At 39.0% G+C, this 23,102-nt stretch overlaps 1 protein-coding gene across 4 annotated transcripts in view; it reads left to right on the top strand.

Moving 5' to 3' along the window:
* Nucleotides 1–23,102, top strand: part of LOC126297682 (integrator complex subunit 12-like) — a 79,504-nt gene that overhangs the window by 3,608 nt on the left and 52,794 nt on the right. For all 4 annotated transcript variants that reach the window (XM_049988796.1, XM_049988795.1, XM_049988794.1 and 1 more), the window contains exon 3: nt 11,482–11,633. In XM_049988796.1, the coding sequence (XP_049844753.1) occupies nt 11,484–11,633 (150 nt within the window). In that variant the 5' untranslated portion in view covers nt 11,482–11,483. The remainder of the gene's footprint in view (nt 1–11,481; nt 11,634–23,102) is intronic.

The raw sequence follows: 23,102 nt of genomic DNA, 5'->3' as shown, positions 1-23,102 counted from the left end.
TTATTGAAACCTTTCATAGTAGAGCTATCTTTTCTTTCACACACACACACACACACACACACACACACACACACACACACACACACACCTCTAGAGCAATTTATATGTGAAATGATGTCCTTAAAGGGAGCATTTTGAGCACCACTCATCACCATTTCTATGAAGAGCATACAGGAACTAGCACGTTGAAGAATTTTTTGTTTGCAGTAGATTTTATCATTTACTGCTTCTCAACCCCTTCCCTGTCTTGCATGTGCAACTCAACAATTAAAATTGCTTCAAAGACTCTGGGGAATTTTGCGTGAAAGACAAATTCAAATTTTGAACAGATGAATAGTATGCAGTAATTATAATCCTGTGCTTCACTCTTATAATGAACTAAAAGTGTGTTTTAATGGCACCAATTTCCGATATAATCCAACAGTAAACTTAGGAGTTTCATATGACAAAAGGGTCAGATAGCTTAAATGCTTGCAGAATGTTAAAGCAGTAAAACTTAAAGCCTTGAACATTTCAAAGTGTCATGATGGGAAAATACGGAGTGCAGACAGATTCTCTCTTCTAAATTACAGTTGTACCATTGGTGGTTGTCTGAACTATACTTCCACCAACAAACTTTTAGAGGTTGTTCAGGAATATCTTTAAAGTATTTTGGTATGAAGGACCCATGGCCTCCTGAGGCTCATTACTGAGTTGTAATGTAATTATGATTTATTCTGTGTGTTACCAGTCACCCTTGTTTATGTGAAAATATCTTCGCAGTTGTGAACAAGCCTATAATATAAAATAGCCAAAACACACAACACAGGGTAATGCAACGATCCTCAGATGCAAAATGTAGTTGGCGTCACTTTGGGAACAGCTCAGCATAGCATTGTGCTGGACTTGCATTGCATTCAGGGAACCCATATGGGAAGTGCATATTGGCCAACTATTGATCGGTAAACACATCGAAAGTACTGCTGTGTGTCATTGTTAACACACAACTAACACTGCTAGAAAATAAAACCGTAGAAAGAACTGAGCAAAGTAGAGCAACAACCCAAGAAGGGCATAACTGTACTCAAAATCAGAAACCGAGAGCAAATGGAGACAAGACTCAAGGTGTTCACAGCTGACAGTTGCCCTGTTGAGCACTATTTTCAGTTGGTACAAATACAAAGTTGGTTGGGGGCAAGAAATTAAACTAAATGCAGTATCTTTGTAATGAGCAACCATGCACAATGGGTTCCTTTTACCAAAATACTCAGAAGGTATCCCTGAACAGCCTTTGAAAGTTCGTCAGTGAAGTCCTGATTCACCCTGTATAACTACCGATGGAGGATGTGTTCTACCCAGTGGGTGTCAGACTGGTAGGTGGGTCTTAAAGATCATGTCTTATCTCCAGCCTGTGGTGAAGCTAATGAACCACCAGATAATATCAAATGATCTAATAGCAGCTCCTAACCATGCAACATGCCCATTAAAACAAAGTTGTTCATAATCTTAAGCGTCCAATTACACTTTCACTCTTCAATGAAGAGGCAAATTCTGAATAGTACACAAGCAATTGGGGATCCAAACCAAACAACTTCGAGTAAAGAACAATGTATTTGAGATACAGTTGCTCACTTAGTGTTGGATATGGCAGATATGGTGGCTGATTAGGAAGCTGAGAATAAATTATAATTTTCATGTGTACTAAAAGTTGAAGATAGAAAATTATACCTGTCACCCTACATTCTATTTTATTTTAAACAAGTTCTGCAACACGATTTAGGTTTGCACAAATGGCTCCAAGCAAGATGACCTAGTTGGTTGTGCCACAGCCTTCCCAGACAACATCCTAATATGAAACTTCCTGGCAGATTGAAACTGTGTGCCGGACCGAGACTCTAACTCTGGACCTTTACCTTTCATGGGCAAGTGCTCTACCAACTAAGTGCACACTCCACTGCAGAATGAAAATCTCATTCTCGAAACATCCTAATAATTTGCGCGCTGACAGAAGTCAACATTTTTGATGCCAAGTGATACACAAGCTTGATTGCTTTCAACAGGTAAGATGTGCCCATACAAAGACTTCGCTAATCTTCTGATTAGCAGAGCACAATGCGGATTATGCACAGAATATACGTGGCAGAGAATCACTTGTGGTCTTTCTGCAGTCAGTTATGTCCTAGTGAAAAAAGCCTCGAGAATGTGATGTGTGTCGTCATAACTGAGTGCTATATTTTAACTGAATGTTATTTGTGTGCTGACAAGATAATATTCAATTATTTGTCAGAAATACGGAAGCATCCGATCCCGCCCGTCTACTTTGACCCATGACGTCACAAATATGGCGGAAACGACCATAAACAACAATTCCAATATGGCGCATATAAAGTCGTTATGCCACATTATGAGGACGAAAATACATCGAAAAGCAAAAAAAAAACACACACACACACACACCACAAAAAGCCTAATGACACGTAACAGACAAGCGCGGGAAATAGGGGGTGTTTGGGTGGGACAAACGAAATATAAACTAATTTAGAAACCCACCCCTGTACAAAACCACACAAAACGACAAAAAAACCGACATCACTTAACTCCCCAAATGCCACTAAACACACTATCATCTGGAATCGGACACTTCCCTTGACCTATATAGCTCAACAGCAGCTCCCGATCTCATAAATTGGGATCGAACACTTCCCTTGACCTGTTATCCTTACGCCATCACCGCTACCTACAGTCGTCCCTGGTCAGAGACGCCGGAACTTTAAGTAAGCCTCATTTCTTCACGACGTACTGAACACTTAACGACTTCATCCAAAAATCCGAATGGTTGAAGAAATTTTGTTAGAGAGAACGCATTGTTCCCCATCATAGCCGACAACAGAAAATTGTTGACCCTGTCAGTCATATCCATACCTACCAAAGACATAAAAAAGCAATTTACCAAAATTCACACACATGACGCCACACTTGCAAACTAAACCAAAACCATCACCTAACACACCACCAGAGCACCACCGATCGCATCAAAATGACTCCTACAAACACGCCACTCTCACAAACGGCCTTAAGTCACGGGTCAAAGCCGACGGGTGGGATCGGACGCTTCGGTCAACCCTATTTGTCACAAGTGTTTCTGTCCAGCTAATCTTCATTTTATGAAACTGGCTTTTATGATTAACATATAATACTTTTATTGAACTGTGAAGAAATGTGCATGAATGTGTGTGGTGACACACTCAGAGATGCATATTTTTATTACTTGTCTTAATATTATTATGCCATAACCAGAGTACAGAACAAATTTTTATGTGGGATTGTCAGTAAAGTGCAACACACTGCAGTGAAAGCATGTTTATTATGTACACCAGTGCACAGCTGTAACAGAACAGAACTTCTCGATGAGAAGTGCTTCAATTTCTACAAATGTTGCATATTTCAGAATATGCAAACATTATAGACATAAAAAATTTTGTGAACCTTACACAAATTATAAATGCTAAATAACAAATAATTGCTGGTAGTCTGGTTTGAACTTGCAACATGCAGCTCACCAGCCTCACATTGTTACTGTTGAACATCCTTAACTGGAAGAACCTACAGATTTTCAGAGGATTGTATGTTCTCACTTCAGACAAAAAGTATTTTAATAAATTATGTCTACTCTGTGTTGCAATGATGTTTAAAATGTTTGATTAGCCAAAGATTTTTTAACTTCGTTGAAACTTTCTTTTATAAATTTAAAATTTCAAGTTGGTCAAACGTATATTATCAACAACCCTTGAAATTGAAATGGTTTGTTTCAGGTTTTCAGGAAAAAAATAAAAACTATTATTTGTTACCAGAACAAATGATGATGATGATGAACAAAAAAACCTGAGATTTTATTTTTCTATATCATAGGGCATGCTTTGAGGATTATTTTGAGGGAAAAAAATCATTTCCATTTGTGGTATTTGATGCAATGCTGAACCATGTTTTTTTTCCTTTTTCTTCTTTTTTTAATGAAAATGTAAGTGTACATTTTTTCCTGACTTTATGGATTTGCTTAAAGGTGCGAGATACTTCTGTGCAATCCTTGCTTTAGAGTACGTAACCTCCAGATTTCACATTTTTGGGTAATTTATTTTCTGAATGTTAGCAGTTGTCATTCTATTCCCTCATATGTTAAAAATGGCAAATCTTCCAAGCTTCAAAATGTGATAAAATGGAAACATAGAGATAAATTGCTAAAATTTGATATGATCACTTATGTTTATTGGGGAAAACAAGTAAGCAAAGTTTCGTCTAAGTCTGAGATGATTGGCAAGAAAACACGTTCTTCCTGGTTGAACTGATACGGAATGAAGGATTTTTGGAAGTATTGTGTGTAGTGTTCGATGCTGTGAATGATCAAATTTGGTATTTTGTTAGAAGTGTGGTAATAGACTTGGACTTCATATGATTTAAAGAAGTTTGCTAACTGGTATGGTAAAATTACTGAGTATTATTAGGAGGATAAAATAATTGACTGACAAGTAATTTAAAATCTCCTTGTTCTCAGTATAAAATAAACTGTTCCACAATGTGACATATAATAGTCATGATTATGAAAAGAATAGGTGCCACTCACCGTATAGTAGAGATGCTAAGTGTCAAATAGCCACAACAAAAAGACAGTCAGAAAATAAGCTTTCGGTTGACAAGGCCTTCATTGGATATAGAAAAACACACACACACACACACACACACACACACACACACACGCGCGCGCCACCATAGAGGTCTGGCTGCTGAGCCCAGACTGCGAGCAGCAGTGCATGATGGGAGAAGCAAACGGGTGGTGGGGATAATGAGGAGGCTGTGGTGGGAAAGGGGAGGATAGTTAGTTAGCACAAAATTCAAGCTTTGGCAACCAACGGTTGCTTCATCAGGAAAGAAGGGAGGAGAGGGAAAGGCGAAAGGATGTGGGTTTTAAGGGAGAGGGTAAGGAGTCATTCCAATCCCGGGAACGGAAAGACTTACCTTAGGGGGGGGAAAAAAAAACTTGGTATGCTCTACCCTGTCCACTGGCTTCTGTTGATGTGTTAGTTATTGAAGGAACTAAACTTTTTGCAGCAGAAAATAGGATGTACTGTGTTTTCTTTTTTCTTTTTTCTTTTTTTTTTTTTTTTTCAAAGTTTAGAGCAAGCTTATTTGCAGAAAACCAAATAATGACTTTCCCAAAGACCTTATTTGTATCATTTTCAATTGGAGTTTCTTCTACTGGATTAATAATAATGCGTGTATCATTAGTAAACAGTGTCAGTTCAGCTTCCTGTGTCAGATAGGAAGGGATGTCATTCACATACATCAAGAACAGATGATGACTCGTGATTGAACCCTGTGGAACACCTAATGTAATTTCACCCCAGTTAGATGAAGTGGCAAACTTATTTAAATCACTTGACCCATATAAGGAAACTTTTTACTTCCTGTTCTGTAGGTACGACTTAAACCACTCATATGCTACTACGTTTATACCATAGAACTGTAGGCGCGCAGTCCAGAATCGTGCGACTGCTACGGTCACAGGTTCGATTCCTGCCTCGGGCATGGATGTGTGTGATGTCCTTAGGTTAGTTAGGTTTAAGTAGTTCTAAGTTCTAGGGGACTAATGACCACAGCAGTTGAGTCCCATAGTGCTCAGAGCCATTTGAACCATAGAACTGTAATTTCTGTAACATAATGTCATGGTTTACGGAATGAAATGCTTTGGACAAGTCAAAGAAAATTCCTATTGGTGACATTTTACTATTTAAAGATTCGTTGACAGTGTAATTGTATATTGCTCTCTCAGTGGAACAGCATTTTTGAAATCCGAATTGTGATTTACTAAGTATCCCATTACTGTTGAGATGGCTAACCACACTTCAGTACATTACTTACTCGAAGATTTTTGAAAATGCTCTAAGCAAGGATACTGGCTGATAATTATTGACATCTGTGGTGTCCCCCTTTCTGTAGAGCAGTGTTGGCAATGGCATATTTTAACCTGTCTGGGAAAATACCTTGAGTTCGTGATGCATTACATGTGTGTCTCAGAACATCAGCTGTAATTGCTCCACATTGTTTCATTTTAATATCTTATTAGAGATAACATCTACTCCAACACAACATTTTATTTTCAAAGATTTAATAATTTTACTCATTTTACAAGAGGTTGTTAGGTGACACTTAATCTGACTAAATTTCTTCAAAAACAGACTCTTCCTTGTACTGCCTAGTTTTTTCTTTTGAACTGTCCTCACCAATTTTTTCTCCTGCACTTAAGAAATGGTTGTTAAATACATTAGCTACTTGTGTACTGTTGGTTAGGATGGTCTCATTCTCCTTAATAGTAATACTACCTACCCCAGTGGTTACTTTTCCTGTCTCCCTTCTAACAACATTCCATATTGATTTGATTTTATTGTCGGAGTTATTAATTTCTTCTCTAACATACATATTTCTTGATTTCCTTAAAACTTCCCTCAGTATGTTACGATTATTTTTATAGTGTAAAACTACTTCTGGATCTTTACTAGTTCTTGCTGTCTCATATAGTTTTTTTTTCTTTCTGAAGACACTTTCATACTTGTAGTAATCCACGGTTTCTTTGAAAAGTGTGTCGTGATACATTTAGTAATTTTCCTTGGGAAACAATGTTCAAAAAGGGATATATAAATGTGTCAAGAAATATGTTGTGTTTATGATTAGCATTTGGCTCATTATATACATCTCCCCAATTAACATTTCTTAAGCTTTCTCTGAAGTGCTGTATAGATACCGGGTTGAGCAACCTCACACTTTTACTTAATGGCTTCTGAACTGTACACCCTGTTAGGTTTCGTAAGTTAATCAGTTGTGCATCGTGGTCTGACAATCCATTTACCACAGGGAAAGCGTGTGTTTGTTTTACATCCTTACAGCAGTGTTTACCCCGGGCTGATTATGGTGCTGAAAGACCTCCACAAACCCCACATTTGTGTGCTCAGTTTCTGCTCCTATTTTATCCAGGTCACCCCTAATACTGTGTCTTGGATTCATAGCCAGGCTGTTTCCTGTTCCCCCAGCTATGATTACCTGATCTTCCTTCTCAGTGTCACTACATAGCTGACCTAAGTTTTCTGTCACCTGGCTAAGGCTAGCACTTGGTTTCACAAAACTTGTGACCTTGTACCCTGCACCCAATTTCTCCTGAAGCTGCTGGCCCAAACCCCTCCCATGACTGCTGCCTATAAGCAGAATTCTTCTTTTCCTATTCTAGTTTGATCCCGACCTGTTTTTTTTTTCTTTAAGCTAATATTCTGCTTCAACCTACTTTCAACTACATCTGGATGAGGCCCTTCCTCCACTTCAGATAGCAAGCCAAACTGATTTACTAATTGAATTTCTGTAGTTTTTTCAAGTGTTTCCCTATTTTGCCCTTTGCTTGCTACCTTTTTCCAGTTCCCAGTCTCTTTCTTCCTCTCTTAACCTACATAATTCGAAGTTTGTGTTTTCTAATTCAGCCCCCAGGGCACCAATTTTTGCCTCCTGTTCAGCGATTTTTCTGTCCTTTCTACATAACCTACACTGCCATGGAAGAGCCTCATTTTCTGCCCTTGTTTCCTTGCCACTACAATCCCCCCAATGAAACCATAACTTACAGTCTACACAGAACACCCCCTCTTTCAAATTTCTACAGCAACCACCACATTTGTCACACATGGTTTGATAGACAAACTTAACACAAAAGCAGAGAATAAGTTGCCACAAGGCCACAGTAGTTTTGTAACCTGTAGCCTACTAATTCGTAAATAAACACTAATGTAAACAAACTTTTAAATTTACTTCTGAAAGTTTTAACTACTTAGCTGTGTATGACAGACATGAATTAATATGACTTTGAAGTGATAACACTAGTCAAAAACCAAAATCTACACTCGCGTGAAATTTATGCCTAAAAAACTTAAACAAAACTACCGGCATTTTACAAAATACTTCCTTTTTGATCTAAATACAGTCAGAAAAGTGAAACCTTCAATAGATAGCCTAGAGAAGTAGTATATACACTAGTCTAAAATGCAATATTAACTAAATTAGCTCTTACTTAAATATTAATCACTTATCTTAGCGAGAGCTGTGTACAAGCACATCTGATAACAGTTTAGGGCCGGGGGGCAGAAAAGGGCTGCTTGTGGGAGCACACAGGGACAAGGTGGCGAAAGGGTAGGGCAGTTAGGTGCAGTCGGGGAGGTTAGACAGAGGGTGGGGGGAGGGGGCATCAGAAAAGGAGAGAAGTAAAAACACTGTGGGTGTGTTGGTGGAATACAGGGCTGTATAGTGCTAGAATGGGACCAGGGTAGGGGCCAGATGGGTTGACTTAGAGTTGAGGCCAGGGGGTTTATGGAAATGTAAGATACATTGCAGGGAGAGTTTCCACCTCTGTAATTCAGAATAGCTGGTGTTGGTAGGAAGAATCCAGGAGGCACAGGCTGTGAAGCAGCCCTTAAAATGAAGAGCGTGTTGAGCAACATGCTCAGCAGTGGGGTGGTCTAGCTGTTTCTTGGCCACAGTTTGTCAGTGACCATTCATGTGGACTGACAGTTTGTTGGTTTTCATGCCCACATAGGATGCAGCACAGTGGTTGTAACTTGCCGTTAGATCTCATGACTGGTTTCTCAGGTAGCCCTGCCTTTGCCAAGACAGGTGACACTTGTGACCGGACTGCAATAAGTGGTGCTGGGAGGATGTATGGAATAGGTCTTGCATCTAAGCCTATTACAGTGGTATGAACTAGGAGGCAAGGAGTTGGGAGCAGGCTTGTGTCAGGATGGATGAGGATATTGTGTAGGTTCTATGGATGGCAGAATACCATTGTGGGAGGGCTGGAAAGAATAGTGGGTAGGACATTCCTCATTTCAGAGCATAACTAGAGGCACTAGGAACCCTAGCAGAGGACGCAATTCAGTTGCTCCAGTCCTAGGTGGTTCTGAGTCACAAAGGGAATGCTGCTCTGTTGTTCCACAATGGGACTTTTGGAGATGGTGGGTGATTGGAGAGATGGGCACAGGAGATCTCTCCCGTACCTTATCTCTCCATCTGACCACCATCAGCTTGCTTATTCTGCAACGGTCTTTTTGTTGTGCCTATCTGCATCTCAGCATCTCTGCTATAAGTTGATTAGCATCTATCTTTTTTATAATATTGTGACATTCCATCCAGGATTTTCCATTGTTTATTTGGCATGATTAACAGTTCATTACAAATGTAGATCTGCTAAGTGAGTGAAGCCTTAAGTACACTTAACATTATCCTAGAGTAATTAACCTTAATCAGATATGTAGGGTCACGCCAATCTGATGACTCTGTATTAGTTGTTTGTTTGTTAAAGCAGTAAGCCTAGACTAAAATTTCTATGTCCCAGATTTGATTCTTGGTAAATACAAGGCTTTTTGTCTGTTGTCACTTTTCAGTTCTTTCATTTCTTGCAATTCTTGTTAATGAGAAATATATTGAGTTGCACCATTGATCTAAATCAAACCAACCTGCAGGTTGAATAATAGCTTTACCTTTCAAATCATTCACTGTGTTACCGATGTTGCATATGTTGAAGGTGATGACTGTCTGTTCTCCTGGTTCTGTACTTCACTCCCTTCTGTACCAAGTTATGTCTAAGTAATATGTGATGTAGGTAATTTTTGTCAGACAACAGAAAATGCAGGATGGAATGTAACAATATTACAAAAAGGATAGTTGCCACTCACCATGTAGCAAAGATGTTGAGCCGCAGATAGGCAGCTGAAGCCAGTCACTTCAGCTGCCATAGACTGTGTGTGTGTGTGTGTGTGTGTGTGTGTGTGTGTGTGTGTGTGTTCGGACAAAGGCCTTGTTGGCTGGAAGCTCCGCTGTATTGTGAGTAGCAACTATCCTTTTCATAATATTTTTGTGCATGTAGTGTATGTTTTTGAGAGAGAGGGGGGGGGGGGAGGGAGGGGGGGGGACCACAGTTGCGTTTAACTGTTGTAGATGGTTGGCAACTTATTTTATTAGGGAGAAATGTATTATGAGGCAATATAACCACCTGTGTGAGAAGTCTGCAGATGGACACCAAATATCCCTTTAGTTGTTAATGAATGTACGAGCATATGGAATAAGTTCACCGATACACAAGTGGCTCGAAGACTTCTTAAGTAATAGAACCCAGTATGTTGTCCTTGATGGTGAGTGTTCATCAGAGATGAGGGCATCATCAGCAATGCCCAAGGGATGTTGAGTGACTGTAGGAACATACAAAATGACTTACACAAAATTTCCAGTTGGTATGATGAGTGGCAGCTAGCCCTAAATGAGGATAACTGTAAAATAATGCGGATGAGTAGGAGGATCAAACCTGTAATATTCGGATACAGTATTACTAGTGTCCTGCTTGACTTATTCAAGTCATTTAAATATCTAGGCATAATGTTGCAAAGAGAAATGAGGTAGAACGAGAATGTGAGAACTGTGGTAGGGAAGGCGAATGGTAGACTTCGGTTTATCGGGAGAATTTTAGGAAAGAGTGGTTCACCTCTAAAGGAGACTGCATATAGGACACTGGTGTGACCTGTTATTGAGTATTGCTAGAGTGTTTTGTATCTGTACCAGGAAGACATTGAAACAAGTCATAAGTGCGCTGTTAGATTTGTTACTGGTAGGTTTGAACAATATGCAAGTATTACGGAGATGCTTGGGAACTCACATGGGAATCCCAGGAGGAAAGGCAACTTTCTTTTCGAGAAAAACTGTTGAGAAAATATAGATAACTGATATTTGAAGCTGACTGCCATACACTTCTACTGCCGCCAACATACATTGTGCGTAAGGACTACTAAGATGAGATATGAGAAATTAGGGCTCGTGTGGTGGCAGACACAATCGTTTTTTCCCCCCTCTCTATTTGTGAGTGGAACAGGAAAGGAAATGACAAGAAATGATACAGGCTACCCTCTGCCATGCATCATACAGTGGCTTGTGGAGTTTCAGTGTAGATGTACTTTTTCATAGTGATGAATACTTTCATAGTATATAAAGTGTCTTATTGGAGTATTTGACCTTTGAAACAATAATGTCAGTGCCAGGATGGAAACAATAACAAAAATGGAAAGACACATACTCACGTATAGCTGATTAATGTGTTGCACTTAAATGCCAGTATCAGTACAGTAACATAACTAGGTTTCAGGCTAAACCCATTCAGTGATACCCAAGTGTAGATTGGCTTCTGAGTGAATGTATGTGTGCATTCATACTTGTAGTCTTATGTGGATTTAATTTTCAGTGGTTTTTTGGCTATGTCTCTCTCGTTATTGCTATAATTGTACTGCTGTAGTGCAGGTCATTGTTTGGTGAGAAATGTGAAAGTCCATTCTAGCTACCAGTTACATTCAAAATAATTGATACGGTAGATTTAATTTTTACCAGCAGTGTAATTTCTGTCATAAAAAATATTGTGTGACATTCTTATTATTACAGACATGACAGAACGAGAAGTGGATCCCACAGTTTCTCGTGCAGTTCGATTGATGATGTCTCGAACAAAGGAAAGTCAAGAACAGCTAAGGATGATGCTGGAGGATGAAATACGGAAGAGGACTGGAAAGAACATGGGACATCTCTTGCATCCTGTATGTTTTTATTGTAAAATTTTTATTTACTGTTGAGCAATTGTGACTGCTATTTGTCAATGTTTAGATAGTTACTTTTGCCTCTGTGATTATTTTTTATTGTTTAATTGAGTAATGTCTCTCTAAATGCTTAATGTTAGACAATGTCTGGCTAATGGACATCCACTGATTCCAAGATGTTTGTTAATGTCAAGATAGAATTCAGAGGGCGGAGAAGCTTAAATCTGATATGGACACTGTGACAGTGCCATAGACTTTGCCAATTTGTAGAACTTGTTTTTTATTCAACACAAGTTTTCCTTTGCTGTGACTACTCATTCTGTAACATTTTTATGCTATATGTTGTCTGTGTGCTAAGAGCATGTATGTCCAGGAAGTGCAGTCACAGTTTCTTATTTTAGTTTCTGACTCCACAATACTACCAGTTCCATACAAAATATTTTCACAGGATTTATTAGATGGAAATCCATCTCTGAACAATTTGTGCTCTAAAGTTTGCCCTTGGTACAGTGGGTGCCAAATGCTGTTGTCACTTTGGCAAGTTTAAAATTATTTGTTGTTGTAGGGCATGTATACAGAAAATGACTACGATAAAAATGAGTAAATACCATTCAGTACATGTTGAATGGAAATGGTGCCAGACTTTGAAGTGTTCGCTTCCATGAATAATTTAGACTGGCGAAGAACTGATGGAAAGAGATATATGTATTGAATTAGATTTTAGTCAGAACTACAAATTAGTTAGAATTTAGTAGCTGCCTCTACTGGTATCATAAAATGTCAACATAAGGATGGCAAAACTAGTTGTTGGGAATGCACATTCAGCATATAATGTGAAGGAGATTAAAGGATGTAATCTGTCATCACAGTTTAAATTTACCTGAAAATATAAATGAAAGGACTGTATTTTTGGCCACAGAAAATACTATTTCAGTTCTGGCATAGAAATAAGATGGTGATAGTGAACACTTGGAGAAACCAAATTAGCAGATTACTTGATACATAGTAATAAGTCAGATTGTGTGCATATTGGAAGAAAATTAAATGGAAAAGTCAACTGATGCAAAAACAAAAATAGTTATGAATGTTTCCAATTTTGCAATTTCATCTTTCACTCTTAGAGATCTGCCCCAAAGAAAAAATACTAACCAGTCTGTTCATTACTTTCACCAGAGATGCTAGTTGAAGCCTCTGTGGTATTTCAAAGATATGGAGCAGATTTAGTCACAAAGCAACTCTTTGAGACAATTTATGGGTTGTAGTAAGGTAGCACAATTGTTAGTGTACTGGCCCCAAATGGCAGATATTTAGCTTTATGTCCCAGTCAAACGCACAATTTTAATCTGTAACAAATTTTCATCACAGGTCAGACTTTCTTGAAGAGTGAAAGTACCTAATCTCTCTAGTTTTCATCTCTTACTCATTGTCATTGCCCCCCAGCAACCTTACAATAATTCTGCTCCATCTATAGAACAAAATGTGTAGAATTGAAATGCAAAATTTGAACTACAGTGAGATGTAGTTGGGTGCAAGGGTGCGTGTTCCGCCACACAAGCTCTAGTAGTTCTCCAATTACTTTTAGCTGATGTCTGTTGTACCCATTACCTTGTATCTCACCTGTCTTCCACCAGTTTTCTTTTACCCATTATGTTTGTGGTTTAAAGTCAAATGGTTTTCTCCCATGTTTGTGGCATATCTAGAATGGAAGGACCAATGATCCCTTGAAACCCATAATTTATCCACCCATCTGCCCACCCGTCCACAAGGAGAATGCAATAATGTCTGGAGCATGACAGGCTGTCAGCATGGCGACTTTTGCTGCAGCCTCCCTTAATTAACCAATGATGATGCACCGAACAACAACACAGGACACAAAAGTGCCACAGCATTGTCTTTTCAGACAGTCCCAGTTCTGAGTACAGCATCACAATAATGTATCTGTCTGTGGAAGTTCCAAGGAGAATGGAATTGGCAGATGGCATTAGTCATAATGTGGGTCCAATATCTGGTGTCTTGCTATGGGTGCCATTGTGTACACACAACTGTCAAATCTGTTTTTTATAGTTGATAATTTGGACAGTATGCACTACATTTCTTGTGTGTTAAGGTGTGTGGCTGTGCCCTATCTTTGAGGTCCCCATAACCTTATCTTTCAACAAGATAATGCAAAACACTTGTTGCACATAATGTCCTCGTGCTATGACCAGTGTGCTAGGGCTGATTGTACAATGCATTTGATCTTAGATTGGCACAGAAAATCAGCTCAGATCAAGCTTAGCTCATAAATCTGCAGGCTTTAAACACTAATCTCAGAAACAGGAATATTGAGGAAATAACAGAGGATAATAATAATAATGATGATGTGAGCCTAGCCTTTTGTATGACCAGTGATGTATACAGTAAAAAGAATATATCTACAGATGTAAAAATCGGACATTACAAGACAGTGGTGGGGGATGTGGTATTGTACACTGCTGCGACACCACCACTAGGAAGATATGGTATAGAAAAACTAGAGGAAGAAGAAAGAAAAATGCAGAGTATAAGACAAGGCCCCAAAAGAAGTGGGCAGAGATGGATGCGAAGACCTAGGGAAGAACTGTACTGGTACATGGGGATAATACCAGGAGTAATCAGACTTTTTTTTCCCCAAAGTTTTCCACACTTGTAATCGGGATGAATATGGATAGACTGACAAAAACAATATTGGAGGCAACAGGGAGGACAAGAGAGAAGATAGGAACCAAGTGGGTTGTTGAACTCTGGAAGAATTGGTTTACTGAGCGAGGTGGCACAGTGGTTAGATATTGGACAGTGCTTCAAACCTGTGTCCAGCCATCCTGGTATAGGTTTTCCATGATTTCCTTAAATAATTGTAGGCAAATGCTGGGATGATTGAAAGGGCATGACCGACTTCCTTCCACATCTTGCCTAATCCAATGGGACCGATGACCTCGCTGTTTGGTCCCCTCCCCTCCCCGCACTCCCCTCCCCGCACTCCCCTCCCCGCACTCCCCTCCCCGCACTCCCCTCCCCGCACTCCCCTCCCCGCACTCCCCTCCCCGCACTCCCCTCCCCGCACTCCCCTCCCCGCACTCCCCTCCCCGCACTCCCCTCCCCGCACTCCCCTCCCCGCACTCCCCTCCCCGCACTCCCCTCCCCGCACTCCCCTCCCCGCACTCCCCTCCCCGCACTCCCCTCCCCGCACTCCCCTCCCCGCACTCCCCTCCCCGCACTCCCCTCCCCGCACTCCCCTCCCCGCACTCCCCTCCCCGCACTCCCCTCCCCGCACTCCCCTCCCCGCACTCCCCTCCCCGCACTCCCCTCCCCGCACTCCCCTCGTCGCCATTTAAGTGTCAGGAAGACATTTCTGAAAGTATTTGTATGGAGTGTAGCCATGTATTGAAGTGAAACATGGACGATAAATAGTTTAGACAAGAAGAGAATAGAAGCTTTCGAAATGTGGTGCTACAGACGAATGCTGAAGATTAGATGGGTAGATCACGTAACTAATGAGGAAGTATTGAACAGGATTGGGGAGAAGAGGAGTTTGTGGCACAACTTGACAAGAAGAAGGGACCGGTTGGTAGGACATGTTCTGAGGTATGAAGGATCACAAATTTAGCATTGGAGGGCAGTGTGGAGGGTAAAAATTGTAGAGGGAGACCAAGAAAGGAATACACTAAGCAGATTCAGAAGGAAATAGGTTCCAGTAAGTACTGGGAGATGAAGCAGCTTGCACAGGATAGAGTAGCATGGAGAGCTACATCAAACCAGTCTCAGGACTGAAGACAACAACAACAACAACAACATATACACACATCAAAAAAAAATTTTTGTATCACCTTGGTTCCAAGAGCTCCGGAACCAGTACAGAAAATTGGAATATAGATCAACATAAACATCATTTCCACCCTGTTTATTGCTCATGAAAACCATACATTGCATGTTGTACCACCATGCAGCAAGACCTTCAGAGGTGGTGGTCCAGATTGCTGTACACCCCGGCACTTCTAATGACCAGTAACACGCCCTCTTGCATTGATGCATGCTTGTATTTGTCATGGCATACTATCCACAAGTTCATCAAGGCACTGTTGGCCCAGATTGTCCCACTCCTCAATGGCGATTCAGTGTAGATCCCTCATAGTGGTTGGTGAGTCACATTGTCCATAAACAGCCCTTTTCAATCTATCCCAGACGTGGTCAGTAGGGTTCATGTCAGGAGATCATGCTTGCCACACTAGTTGAGTGATGTCATTATGCTGCTGATATGGTTGCACTATCGGTCGGAGGATGGCATTCACTTATTATACAGCCATTACGGTGCCTTCATTGACCACCAGTGGCATATGTCGGCCCAACATAATGCCACCCCAAAACAGCAGGGAACCTCCACATTGCTGTATTTGCTGGACGGTGTGTATAAAGCATTCAGCCTGAATGGGTTGCCTCCAATCACATCTCTTAAAATTGTCTGGTTGAAGGCATATGCGACACTCATTGGTGAAGAGAGCATGATGCCAATCCTGAGCGATTCACTCGACATGTTGTTGGGCCCATCTGTACTGCGCTGCATGGTCGCATGGTAGCAAAGATGGACGTTGGTAGTTAAGTTGCGTATCATGCAACCTATTGGGCAGAGTTTGAGTCGTAACATGACGTCCTGTGGGTGCACGAAAAACATTCTTCAACATGGTGACGTTGTTCTCAGGGTTCCTCAAAGCCATAATCCATAGGTAGTGGTCATCCACTGCAGTAGTAGCCCTTGGGTAGCCTGAATGAGGCAGGTAATAGACAGCTCCTGTCTCTCTGTATGTCCTCCATGTCTGAACAACATTGCTTTGGTTCACTCAGAGATGCCTGGACACTTCCCTTGTTGAGCCATTTCTGGCACAAAGTAACAATACGGATCCGATCAAAGTGTGGTATTGAGTTTAGGCATGGTTGAACTACAGACAACACAAGCAGTGTAACTCATTCCTGGTGGAATGACTGGAACTGATTGGGTGTCGGACCCTCTCCTTCTAATAGGCGCTGCTCATGCTTGGTTGGTTGCATCTTTGGGCAGGTTTAGTGACATCTCTGAACAGTCAAAGGGACTGTGTCTGTGATAAAATAACCAGTCAACATCTATCTACAGGAGTTATGGGAACTGGGGTGATGAATAACTTTTTTTGATGTGTATTTGTTTTTATTCTGTTTAGATTATCCGGAACTGAGTTGTATAATTTCAGTAAAGTTACCTATATAATTTTTTTGTTTTTGGTCTGTTTGTCATGAATGTTGCGATGTTGTGATCACAAACTGCTATTTGTTCAGAGTACGCAGCTCAATTTCATCTCTAAATACAGTACTTCCATAAAGATATAAAATAAAAGCTGTCGGTGAACGTGGTTTGAGGATGTTAAAACTGACAGAAGATCAGAGTCACCCCACAGCTATTTTGTATTCATGATTTTATTGAGTACATCTATTTATAAATTTGATCAGAAAGCTAAGCAAATTTTTAGCTTATTCCCGTGACCTCAAAACCACTTTTGATGCAGCAGATATATTTTCATATTCTTAAATGTTACTGAAGAGTGGGTGAAACATAAAGTAATAAGAAACATATTCCTTAGACCAGGTCACTGTGATAACAGACAGAGTTGTGGAATGCAGCTATAAGAAATAAGTAAAATTGATCTAATGATATGGAATTCACATTGAACTTTAATATGTAAATATGGCTGCATGCTGACCATTGACAAGTGGTGGTGGTGTTCTTGTTGTTGGTTTTTAATGCAAATGTGAATTAGTAATTCCTATCCACCACCTTTTATACATTACAAAATTACAAATTATTCTATGGAACAAGAGTCGTGTTATTAAGGAGAAACTTTTTGATTTGTTTTCAAATTTAGCTTTGGTGTCTGTCAGCCCTTTATCAATGGGTAAGTGATCAAAAATTTTAGTGGCAGCATTGTGCACCCCTCCCCCCCCCCCCCTTTTTGGACTAAAGTCAAATTTATTGGAGAATAATTAATGGAGGTTTTTTTATTGTTTATTGTAATAATGTACTGTATTGTTCCTTTCGAACTGTACTGGGCTATTTACATAGAAACTTCACAAGGAATACATATACTGTGAAACACTAGCCAAAATGCTGATCTCCTTAAACAGATGTCTACATGATGATTGTGAGTGAATACCACACATTATTCTTACACAACACTGTCAAGCAATGAAAACTTCCTTGTTAAAGATGAATTATCCCAAAAAATTATTCCATGCGTTATTGAGTGAAAATTGCAAAAATATATTAACTTACTGATTTGTCATTCCTCAAGTATTGCAGTAATTCAAGGTACAAAGCTGGTTGAACTAAGTGTTTTTGCAGTTCCGGAATCGTTTTATTCTCAGTTTAAGTTCTCAACAGTATGGACACAGTTTTTTCTGAATTTTCCACCCTAGTTATTACTTTGACAATGTGTTTTGCACTTACTGTTGGTGTATTTCCTTTAGATGTTCAGAATTGAATATGTAGTGTCTTTTTGAAATTGAAAGTGAGACCATTTGTGGAAAGCTCCTCAATAATAATAATAATAATAATAATAATAATAATAATAATAATAATAATAATAATAATAATAATAATAATAATATCATCTAGGATACAGGCAAATAATAGGAATAGATAATACAAATATTAAAGAAGAACTGAAAGAAAAATATAGACAAAGACTAACAAAAATACTGAAAACCGAATTGACAGCAAGAAACAAGACAAAAGCCATAAATACTTATGCTATACCGATATTGACCTATTCATTTGGAGTAGTGAAATGGAGTAACACAGAACTAGAAGCACTCAATACACTTACACGATCACAATGCTACAAATATAGAACATGTCACACACATTCAGCAACAGAAAGATTAACATTAAGCAGAAAGGAAGGAGAAAGGGGATTTATCGACATAAAAAACCTACATTATGGGCAGGTAGACAATTTAAGAAAATTCTTTATAGAATGAGCAGAAACTAGCAAAATACACAAAGCAGTCGCTCATATAAATACATCGGCTACACCATTGCAATTTCATAACCACTTCTACAACCCTTTAGATCACATAACATCAACATATACAAAGAAAGTTAATTGGAAAAAGAAAACACTACATGGAAAGCACCCGTACCATCTAACACAGCCACACATCGATCAAGATTCATCCAACACATGGCTAAGAAAAGGCAATATATACACTGAGACGGAAGGATTCATGATTGCAATACAGGATCAAACAATAAACAACGGATATTACAGCAAGCATATTATTAAAGATCCCAATACCACAACAGATAAATGCAGACTTTGCAAACAACAAATAGAAACAGTAGATCACATAACAAGCGGATGTACAATACTAGCATGTAGCAAAAATAATACATCATCAACTTGCCATACAACGTAAACTAATAAAACATGTTCCCACATACAAGTATGCACCACAAAATGTACTGGAAAGTGAGGAGTACAAATTATACTGGAACAGAGCCATTACAACAGATAAAACAACACCACATAACAAACCTGACATCATACTCACCAATAAAAAGAAGAAATTAACACAACTAATTGAAATATCCATACCCAATACAACAAATATACAGAAGAAAACAGGAGAAAAAATTGAAAAAATACATCCATCTGGCTGAGGAAGTCAAGGACATGTGGTATCAGGATAAAGTTGACATTATACCAATTATACTATCAACTACAGGAGTCATACTACACAATATCCACCAGTACATCAACACACACTGAGAATGTTATTTACTATTTCTTCTATTGGTGTGTGTGTGTGTGTGTGTGTGTGTGTGTGTGTGTGTGTGTGTGTGTGTTGATTAGCATATTAGCGTCACCTGAAAAAAGAACTAATTCTACTTCTAGTATACTAGACAGAAAGTGGTGTGTGTGTACATATACTGGATGCCACTCCTGAGAGCCATCAGGCAGATTTTCTCTGGTGTTTCGGCATGTATTTGCAATTTCGTTTTTGCAATATATAGCAGGAGTCACATGTTTCTTTCGATACCCAATGTCTTATATTTATGTACTTTACAAGTAAAGTTCAATATGACCAAATTGAGGAGCAAATCTCATAGGTCACTGAACATTCAACACATGAAATTACAACATACAAGTAATAACAGATAAAATAAAATGTTTATGAACCCAAAAAGTCAAGCCGTAAGTTTAAGTAAACGCAGTCGACAATATATCATCAGAATCAACTTAATTTCTCAAGGAACTCCTCAACAAACCAGGAGGAGTGACCTATGAGGAATCTCTTCGGCTTAGATTTGAAAGCATGTGGATTAGTGCTGAGATTTTTGAATTCCTGTGGTAGCTTATTGAAAACACTGCAGTATACTGCACACCTATCTGCTCTAGAGTTAAGGAAGTGAAATACAAATGTAGATTGGAGTTCTGCAAAGTATTAACTGAGTGAAAGCTGCTATGTCTTGGGAATAAGCTGATCTTGTTAACAAGAAATGAGTAATAAAGAATATATATATTGAGAGACCAATGTCAGAATATCCAAGTTAGTAAATGGTTCGACAAGAGGTTCACGAACTTACACCACTTATTGCCCAAACTGCCCGTTTCTGAGCCAAAAATACCCTTTGAGAATGGGAAGAGTTATCCCAAAATATAATACCATATGACATAGACGAATGAAAAGAAGCAAAGTAGACTAATTTTCGTGTCAAACGATCACTTACTTCAGGTATCGTTGGAATAGTAAAAATGCCAGTATTAAGTCTTAGAATAAGATCCTGTATGTGAGCTTTCCATGACAGTTTACTATCTACCTGAACACCTAGAAATTTGAACTATTCAGTTTCACTAATCATATGCCCTTTCTGTGAAATTAAAATGTCTGGTTTTGTTAGTCTCACTTTGATTTAGCATTAGTTTTTTTTCCCTACAAGCCATGAGCTTAAACCATGAAGTGACCTATTTGAAACAGAGCCAATGTTGCACACAACATCCTTTACTACCAAGCTAGTGTCTTCAGCAAAGAGAAATATTTCATAATTACCAGTAATACTAGGGGACATACGATTTCTATAAGCGAGGAACAGGAGTGGCCTCAACACTGGTCCCTGATGCACCCTCCATTTTACCAAATCCCACTCCCACTCAGACCTCACATTGCAGCCATTCTCAACACTGTGAATAATGACCTTTTGCTGCCTGTTGGTAAAGTAACAGGTGAACGAATTGTAAGCTACTCCACGTATTCCATAATGGTCCAACTTCTGGAGCAATATTTTGTGATCAAAACACACACACACACACACACACACACACACACACACACACCTTAGTTAAATAAAAAAATATGCCAAGTGTTCAAAACCTTTTGTTTAATCCAATTATCCTCACAAACACAGCCTTTTCAATAACTCTAGCAAACACTGATGGCATATAAAAAGGTTTAAAATTGTCTACATTATCCCTTTCTTCCTTTTTATAAAACTGCTTTACTACTGAGTACTTCAGTTGTACAGGAAACATAACATTCTTGAAGAAAAAATTAAAAGTATATCTAAGTACAGGGCTAACATGTGCAGCACAGTACTTGTAATATTCTGCTAGGCACTCCATCATACCCATGAGAGCCCTTAGTCTTCAGTGATTTGATTATTGACTCAATCCCCCTCCTTGTCAGTATCACAGAGGAGTGTTTCAGGCATCAATCTCAGAAAGGCATTTTCCAAGAGTGTTATATGATTCCCTGTGGAAACTAATTTTTTCTTTAATTCACCAACAATGCTCAGAAAATGATTAACTACTGTACATATATCTGACATATATCAGTAACAGAAATATTTTTGCTACGAACTGACTTCATACCATCAGCCTTGTGCTGCTGACCAGACACTTCCTTCACAACTGACCATATGGTTTTAATTTTATCATGTGAATTAGCTATTTTATTTGTGTACCACATAATCTTTGCCTTCCTAATAACATTTATAATCACCTAATGATATTATTTGTAATGGGCTACTGTAGCTTGATTGTGACTACTTCTAACATTTTGATACAATTTCCACTCTGTTCTGCATGATATCCTTGTCCCACTAGTCAGCCTTCCAAGCTGCCTTTTATGTTTAGAACGTTCTAATGTAAAGAAACTCTCAAAGAGCACGAGAAATGTCAAGAAAAGCATTATATTTGCTATCTATGTTATTGGCACTATAAACTTCTTGCCACTCTTGTTCCTTAACAAGGTTTAAAAAACACTGTCTTACTGTTGAATTAGCTTTCCTACATAGTTTGTAATTATGTGACATTTAAGTACAAAAGCCTTTTAGTGTCAAAATTTGTGGATTATGAACTGAAAGGCTTTTCAGCCTTTTGCTAACGGAATGCCCATCTAGTAATGAAGAATGGATAAGAATATTGTGTGTGGCTGTGCTACTGTTCCCCTGCACCCTGGTTGCAAAAAACAGTCTGCATCAGATCATATGAGTTTAGAAGATCTACCAACATCCTTTTTCTTGCACCATCATATAAAAAATTAATATTGAATTCACCACATACAACAAATTTTTGCTTGTTTCTATAAAGTGAACAAAGAATCCTCTCTTGCTTGAGCAGAAATGCTCTGAAGTTAGGGGACCTATAAACAACAATTAGAAGTTTAGTTTAACTAAATTCAACTGCCCCTGCACTACATTCAAATATCTGTTAAGTGCAGTGCTGTGATATGTTTATGGACTCAAAGGGAATACTATTTCTTAAGTACATGGTCACTCCCCCACACACCAATGAACTCCTTGAAAAACAGTCAACTAATCTGTATCTTGCTTAAAGAAGCCTCTGAATTGTCATATTATTTAAGGGGGGCTCTGATGTATCAGTAATGTCACAATCGACATCTATAAGCAATTCACTCGCTTTATCTCTAATACCTCTTATATTTTGATGAATTATGCTGATTCCTTCTCTGCTTGGATACCTGACCACCTCTGAAGGTGATTTCTTAATTAGAAGGACTTCCTTTAAGCAGGTTTTGTTGATGGAAAACATAAATGTTTCGTGTTACAAATTATTTTTAAAATGGAATTTTATGTGCCCATTTGACAGAGCAGTCCTAGACTGCAATGGTATTCATTTTATTGATACATATTAACAGGGATGGCAAAACAGGAAAAACTAGTACTCCAGCAGCAACAGCGATGCCCTGGCCCAAGCTGACAGCTCTCACATGCAGTAGTGCCACTGAAGTAGTGGTTATTCTGAGTTTCACTGTTGCTGTTAATACATAGTGACAAAATGAATATCCCACTTGACTAATTTGGAATGCTCCATTGAAAAGGCATGTAAAAACTGCTTTAAAATGATTTGGTTTGTAATGAGGAACAAACTGATGCTTTCTGTCAATACTGGGCTTCGCATGCAAGAC

The sequence above is a fragment of the Schistocerca gregaria genome, chromosome X, assembly GCF_023897955.1.
Source record: "Schistocerca gregaria isolate iqSchGreg1 chromosome X, iqSchGreg1.2, whole genome shotgun sequence".
Lineage (NCBI taxonomy): Eukaryota > Metazoa > Arthropoda > Insecta > Orthoptera > Acrididae > Schistocerca > Schistocerca gregaria.
The sequence above is the reverse complement of the archived record's forward strand: the minus strand, read 5'-3'. Positions and strand labels throughout refer to the sequence as shown.